Source organism: Pipistrellus kuhlii, unplaced genomic scaffold (assembly GCF_014108245.1).
Source record: "Pipistrellus kuhlii isolate mPipKuh1 unplaced genomic scaffold, mPipKuh1.p scaffold_m20_p_16, whole genome shotgun sequence".
NCBI lineage: Eukaryota > Metazoa > Chordata > Mammalia > Chiroptera > Vespertilionidae > Pipistrellus > Pipistrellus kuhlii.
In genome coordinates, this window is record NW_023425471.1 from 12584759 (window position 1) to 12592768 (window position 8010).

Below are 8010 nucleotides of genomic sequence, written 5' to 3' on the forward strand. Positions count from 1 at the left end.
CCACTGAACCACGCCAGTCAAGCTATTTTCTGTACTTTTAAAGTATTTTTTAAAATCTTTACTGGATGGTAAACTTGGGTATATTGTTTCTCTCTATTGTGATGGTGATATGATTTTGCCCTTTGTTTCATTATAGTTGTTTAATGCTGGACTTTTTTAATCTCACTAGATTTCATTCTTGGTTTAAACTCAGGATGTTCCTGGGGTTGCTATGGCTGAAGTAGCTTTGTTTTTTTTGTCAAATATAAGTTGTGCTTTTGGGGTTGAAGCAGGATTTCATAAGGCATATATAACATTGACTTTTCTAACTTTATTTTCCTTATCGTTCTGGTGTCAAGTTTATAGGGGTCACACAAAGCATTTTGGGAAACATTTTTACTATTTCTACTATTTGGAAAGGCTTGTGTGAAATGACTGTTATTTCTTTTTCCATTTTACTGTATGGAAAAGTTCATGACTGTAGTCACTAGCTCATGGGATTTGTTTGTAGGAAGGCATTTTATGATAGACATACTTTATTTACAAGATATAGGACAATTGAGATTTTGTAAGTTTTATTGTTCATCAAGCTATGTCTTCCTTGGAATTTTCTCTGTTCATAGATCAAACTTTATAGCATAGTTATTTATATCATTATGTACATGTTGCTGGGATTTGGCATGAGGATTTTCTTTTTTGCATCATTTTTATTGAATTCATGTTTCTTCTTTTTAATCTGTGTGTTTTTTCTTAATTAGTGCAGCCAGAGGTTTATATAAGTCCTCTTCCTCCCCGCCACTCATCCCCCAGACCCCCCAAAAAAGTTTTAGCATTTTCAATCTTCTCTTTGTATTTCTTATAATGTCACTAAAATAAATTACTTTTATTGTTTCATTTCTATTACGAGATACTAATCTTTTATTGAATATATTATTTGAAAATATTTTCTCTGGCCCGGCTGGTGTTGCTCAGTGGTTGAGCATCAACATATGAACCAGGAGATCATGGTTTGATTCCCAGTCAAGGCACAATTCTCTCTCATCATTGATGTTTCTAACTCTCCCTCCCTCTTCCTCTCGGAAATCAATAAAATATATTTTAAAATATATTTTCTCCAAATCTGTAACTTGTCTGTCCATACTCTTACTTGATGATGAAACATTTTAAATAGTAAAATCTTTAAATAATATGGAGTCCAAATTATCAAAATTGTCCTTTATGGGTCATGTCGTCAGTGTTAAGGCTAGCCATATTGACGCTATTTTGAAAACAAAAATTTTACATTTAATTCTATGATCCAGTATAAGCTAATTTTTGTTTAAGTTGTGAGGTTTAGATAGAAGTTTATATTTTTGTCTATGAATATCCCATTGCTTGAGCACCATTTATTGAAAAGTTTATTTTTTTTCTCCATTAAATTGCTCTTTCAGCTTTATAAAAAATCAGTTGGCTGTACTGGGGGCTATTTTTTGTGTGTGTTCTTTCTGTTCCATTGGTCTGTGTCGATCCCTCTATCAGTTTCACACTATTGTGATCACTGTAGCTATATAATAATAATATGCATTGAAATTGGGCAGAGTGATTCTTTTTTAAAATTTCATTATTGATTAAGGTGTTACATATGTGTCCTTATTCCCCCATTACTCCCCCATCCCCCCCACTCATATCCTCATCCCCCTGTTGTCTGTGCCCACTGGTTATGCTTATATGCATGCATACCAGTCCTTTAGTTGATCTCTCCCCTTTACCCCACCCTCCCCTACCTTCCCTCTGAGGTTTGATGGTCTGATCGACGTTTCTCTGTCTCTGGATCTATTTTTGTTCATTAGTTTGTTATTCATTATATTCATAAATTAGTGAGATCATGCAAGTTCACAGTTTTTATTCTACTTCCTTACTCTTATTATATACATATTAGAATAATCTTGTCTGTATCTTTAAAAAAACATTGTTATAATTTGTTAGGAGTAGGATGAAGGCAATATATCAATTTGGGAAGAATGGAAATGTTTATTTTACTATGTTGAGTCTTGTGATACATGATCAAGGTATGTATCATATTTCTTTATATATCTTAGATTTTTAAAATTAGTTTGATTTAGTTTTAGATTACAAGGCCTGCACATATTTTGTTTGATTTCCACCTAAGCATTTTCTTTTTTTCAGCAATTTCACATTGCATTGTATTTTTAATTTTATTGTCTACATGTTCATTGCTACTGTATAGAGATAAAATTGATTTTGCATGTTTATCTTGCAAACTTGATGGACTTACACTTAATGTATTATAATTTTGGTAACTGACTATGAAATGATAGAAGAGTATTAACAATGGAAGTAATAACATCCATCAAAGGATGTACAAAAATATAAAGGAACAATTGCTTTTTTTTTTCTTTTTCTTTTAAGCAATTACTTCTTAAGTATGTTTTAAATTTACTGTGCATGTATCATAGCTACAGTAAGTAGAATAATAGTTCCTGCGGATATTTTGTGTTATGTTTGGTGCTTGTTTAAGGGATTGGTATTTGAATTTACTTCCTGTGGTCTACTTAGTTTTACTCGGTATCATTGCTTATAAATATAACCTGTGCGTATTAGGTGCTGTTGAGTTGGCTCTTATTCCTGGCCACTCTGAGAGAGATGCCGCTGAAACCGGTTTGGCTCAGTAGATAGAACATCGGCCTGCGGACTGAAAGGTCCCAGGTTCGATTCCAGTCAAGGACATGTGCCTTGGTTGCAGGCACATCCCCAGTGGGGGGTGTGCAAGAGGCAGCTGATCTATGATTCTCTCTCATGGATGTTTCTAACTCTCTATCCCTCTCCCTTCCTCTCTGTAAAAAATCAATTATATATTTATATATATATATATATATATATATATGTATATATATATATATATATATATATATATATATATATATATATATATTTTTTTTTTTAAAGAGAGAGATACCAACATGAACCCTCAAGAACTTCTGATCTGGCAGGAGTGATAAAACCTATTTATCACAAGTGAGGTACCATGTAGAAGCAATATAGATACAATTTATGGTAAGCTGGAGTGAGAATGGGATTCCCTCCCTACTGTGATCCCTCGAGAGCCTCACTGCTCACTGGAGACATTTTGAAAGGAAGTTATCAACAGTGTACTATTCTAGCACATAAGTGTAAGAAAAAGAAGTCTAGAAAATTTTAAAAATTATACACACAGGGTTTGTATTTGTGATTACTTAATAGGACCTGAATTTTACAGGACCATAGAAGGGAGGCAGAGTTATGATTGCCTCATATATTCAACATAAACAATATATACACGATTTCTGTGGCAATTAGGCTATATATAATAAGTAAGACTAACAACATAAATAATAGCCCTGTGTTATTCAGATAAGTAACTTCTAGTGGATGGAATGGAAGAAGCCTAACATTTGAATGACCTAACACCACAAAAGTTTGTTTTTATGCACATTAAATTTGGCATAGGCAGTCTATGCTGGGGTCTATGTTGTCAAGTGGCCCAGGGATGAAGGCTGCTCCAATGCATGTGATTCCACCTCTCAGCACAGGCTCTCAGTGCTTGCTGCTGAATTGAACAGAAAGCAGGCACGCTCAAATGCCTCAGTCTGGAAATGATAACCTTTGCTTCATGTTGACCAACAAGGTAAACTCATTTATTCATCTATGTAGACAGTGGCCAATCTCAAAGAATTCAGCCTATTAACATTCTACTGCAAAGAACCAGTGGGTTCTGTGCCAAATCAGATTCTAGTCAGCAGATTTGAAAGCATTCTGAGAATGTGGTGGAGGCAGCCAGAGGGGCTGTGGAGAGGTGTGTAAACGTCTCCATCTGAAGTGAGGAATTGCATGGAAAGGGCCACTGCTACCTGAGGGGTCCACAGAGAAGGAGGGAATCTGCAGGGATTTGGATGCTCCAGGTCGGGGAGGCAGGGGACAGGGGTTGTGTGTTCAGGGGAGCAGGGAGCTGCCAGCAGGGGAGGATGTGGAGAAGAGCTGGATGGCAGGACAGGTTCCAGCCTGGACAGGAGGCACACTGGGGAAGACCCAGGGGAAGGGTGCTGTAATGCAGCATAGGGCTGGGACTGGACACTTGTGCTGGGCCCAGGGCAGAGTCAGCTCTTAAGGAGCTGGGCGGGGGGTGGGGGGTGGCAGGTGGACCCTGGGTAAATGAATCGCAGACAATCCCTGCATTGTGCTTCATTCTCATTTCCACTCCTTCTTTACGCTTGCTCTTCAGTACTTTACCCACAGGCCTCTGCTTCTTACCATCTGAGAAACATCATGGAATGGTGAGAAGAGAAAGGAATGAATAAACACAAGGCTGGGAGCAGTGGAGCAGTGTGGGTTCTTGACCAAGTCAGTCCAGGGCTCTGGCACTCACTAGCCTTGTGAATTCTGAACCTTTCCAACTCTCTGAGCCTCGGATTCCTCATCAATGACTTGGGCTTGGTGCCTCCTTCCTCCTAGGACTGTTGGGATGCCTGTGATGTGTGCAAAGCACCTGGCACAGTGACTGATGTGCATTGAGATTGCAAAGAATGGCAATTACTACTATGATTTCTTTGGACCTTAAATGAGACCCACCCTCCTGCTAAGATTTTTGTCTTTGTGTTGTTGTGTTAATCGAGGAGATGTCTGAGAATATGCAGTGCTAAAGAGCAGTTAACTCTGCCAAAAATTCTGCTTAGCAAGAAAAAATGCCTTAGCAAAGCATTCCTCTTAGTGGAAATAGTATTTAATTTGCATGTTAGGGGATCCCCTCATCTGCATATTACACAAAGCTCCTAAATAATTAATTGTGTCAATAACAACTCTCCTTTCCTCCCTCCAGCTGCCCTTTGCTCTAAATCACCCCATTTTTCATTCATTTACCCTCTCCGCAAGTCAAGGCCTCCCTTAGAGGTTGACAAATTGTACTCAAGACAAATTAGCTAAAAGGCCTTTTTATAAGACACCCTGTTTCTCCCTGCCCAGGGCAAAGGGCGCCAGCACAGTGGCTCCCTGGCATCCTACCCTGAGGAAGAACTGCCCTGATTTCTCAGAAACTCCCTGGAGATGGTGGTGATAAAATGCAGATCCTGAGCCTTCTGTTTTCCTGCTCCGGGCCCAAAGCCCAGGGCACCTTCCACCCCTGCCCTGGCTGTAGATTTCTCTCTGCTTCATCCAGGGTCCCCGACACTGACACTGCTAACAGCACATCTCCTCTGGAAGCTTAGCTCAACTCTGTGACCCACCACCCAAGGGTCTGGCTCTTGCTCACCACACTCACACCCTCCTCTGAGGCCCCTCCCACCTCAACACAACAGCATCTCCCACTGAAGGGAATGAGGCTTCCCAGGACCCCAGATTGCCTGCCCTTATCATGACCTCCCTCTTCTCCCCTCCTCATACTTCTTTTCACTGGATTTGTGTCTTAGAGGTATCTCACCATCTTCCTTTCACCGGAGCTGCTCCTAGCCTCCATCATTCTGGGGGCAGTTGCTCTGTCTTCTTTTCTCCCCATCCCCCGACCACCATGGAGCCTTCCCAAGAGCAGATGCTCAATTGAGGAATTAAAAAAAATGAAATTCATCATGATTTCATTTCTCTTATGTACTTGAATAAACAAAGCAAGTGTAGGCATATAACTTTTATTTTATAGAACAGCAGAATACAAGGAGTAAGGGAAACCAAGAATTGATCATCTTTTACTTTTCTCTGTACTTGTTTATCACAACTATTTTGCCACTCATTTCTGTCACATTTCTAAGGAAATACATTTTCTAATGCCATGTTATCTCGTTCCAGAACATTACGTAAGGCGGAAGGTTACAGCATTTGTTTAGTAAAAAGTAAAACTCTTACTCTTAAGCCTCATAAACTACCTTAAATGCATAACCAGTATCATTGTGCACTTAGATTCTGATGCTAATTAAACTTGTTTTAAAGAACAACATTTGAAAGCATTCGGCAACAGTAAGATAAAGCAGCAATTTAATAACAGAACAGGATCACAGATATGATGTGCACTGCGTTCCCCCCAACACCACCTCACCCCTACCCCACTTCAAGCTCAGAGCGAGAGAAGTGCTTCAGCTTTCAATACTTGTCTGGGCTGCAGAAGGTGGCCAAGGTGCTGGTGCGAACCACAGCCGCGAATCTGCGGCGGGTTCTCTCCAGCTCATCCTGTAGGGCCTCTTCATACCAGAGTGGGAAGGCGCTGGGCTGGGTACCGTGAAGCTTGGCTAAGAACTGCAGCACTTCCATCTTGCTGGTCTCCTCGCAGGCCTGCGGGCCCCACAGGAACTCGTGGCTTGGAGGATCGCTGTGCGGCACCTGACGGTACACCAGGTAACCTTCTTTCACCAGATCTTCAGTGATGAGCTTCATGGGCTCCCCGTGGAGGTTGTGCTGCTTGCCAGCATGTATGCCCATGGCGTTGAGGACATCCCAGATCTCTTCCTCGGTGGCACAGTTGCCCTTCATGAAGATCACGCAGAGGATTGTCATCAGGAGGCCCTTCTTGGGCATGATCTCCCCGCTCAGCCTGCTATCCCCGGCCTGGTGCAATTTGCTGACCAGGACATAGCTGTGCCCGCCGGGGTCGGCTTCCTTCACATCAATGCCAAAGGCCAGCACCATGAGCTCAGAGGCTCTCTTGAGGATCTCCTGGAAATACAGCTTGTGCTTCTTGATGACATGCTTCATCATGTCTTCCTTGATGATGGGCTCCTTCATGTTGTACTTGCGCAGCATGAACTGCGCCAGCAGCATCGCCTTCTGGTCTAGAGGGCTCCTGCGGGGACCCTCAGACCCCGACTCTGCCTGGGAGGCACCTGCACTTTCCTCGCTGCGGCTCTCGGCACTGGTGTCAAAACATGGCCATGCAATTTTTGGCTTGACAGAGCCAGAAGCTGCTGCGGCTCCCCGAGGTTCCTGGGACAGCACAGGCTCAGGGGTGCTCAGGGAAGAAACCCCATAAGAAAGAGAGCAGGAGGAGTCGGAGTCTTCCCCCTCCTCTGTAGAGGCCTGAGCACTCCTGACTCTGCGAGCCTCATTCCGGGCCTGCTGGCGTTTATCTCGGGCCCGGTGTTTACTCTTCTTTCCCCGAGGCATGAGGACACTGGTCAGGGACAGCGGTCACCCGTGTGGCCGGAGAGGTGACTGGGCCCCTGGAGGAGGGAGAGGGAGATGGCTTGGGCACCCTCAGCTGGGACACTGCACCTGGGCCTTAACCCAGGCCATGTCTGCAGGGTCTGAGGGCAGTGCTCCAGGGGCCCACAGGGCTCCTGTTCTGCCCAGTCTCTGCCCTATGTCCCTGCAGAGGAAGTTAGGGTGCACCTGGGGCTGAGAGCAGGGCTGGCGGGGTTAGGCTCTGCAGGTCCCCTGTGCTCTGAGGAGGAGGAATTTCTCCTTTACAGGATCGTCCTGTGGAACAACTAGTGGCAGGGCCCGGCCTCCTCCCCTCTCTGCTGTGAACTAACCTGCTTACCCCAATAGCCTTATCCCCTGTGAGGCCTGGGGGAAAGGAGGAAGAGCCTATCTCATCACCCTGCTGGGGCTGCGCACCTAGAGCTCCATCAGGAGCAGTGTCTTATGGGATCTCTTTTTGCAAAGTAATTATTAGGTTTTCATTCCTCACTTCTGTGGCCACCCCTTGAGACCAAGACCCCCACCCCCATGAGACCAAAAACCCCTATCTCCATTAGACAAAGACCCCCACCTTCATTAGACCAAGACTCCACTCCCACCCCCTAATACTCCTACCATCTCATCCCCATTAGACCAAGATCCCACCACCCACTCCTCAACCCCCCCCATCATCCCAATCCCCATTAGACGAAGACTCCACCCCACCCCCTATGCCCCTACGACCCCAAGCCCCATTAGACTAAGCCCCTACTCACCACTCCCCCACCCCCCCACCATCCCAACCCCCATAAGACCAAGACCCCACCCCCTATGCCCCTACTACCCCAACATCCATTAGACCAAGACCCCACCCCCACCCTATCCCCCATGCCCTACCAT

At 43.9% G+C, this 8010-nt stretch overlaps 1 protein-coding gene across 1 annotated transcript; it reads right to left on the reverse strand.

The window, feature by feature from the left end:
- Positions 1 to 6078: 6078 nt before the first annotated feature.
- On the reverse strand, positions 6079 to 7095 carry LOC118720181 (melanoma-associated antigen B10-like). Its single transcript, XM_036440097.1, has one exon. It carries the CDS (start codon positions 7093 to 7095, stop codon positions 6079 to 6081), a length of 1017 nt encoding a protein of 338 aa, XP_036295990.1.
- Positions 7096 to 8010: the final 915 nt, after the last annotated feature.

Coding starts and splice junctions, on each gene's coding strand:
- LOC118720181 (XM_036440097.1), bottom strand. CDS start 7,095: ATGCCTCGGGGAAAGAAGAGTAAACACCGGGCCCGAGATAAACGCCAG.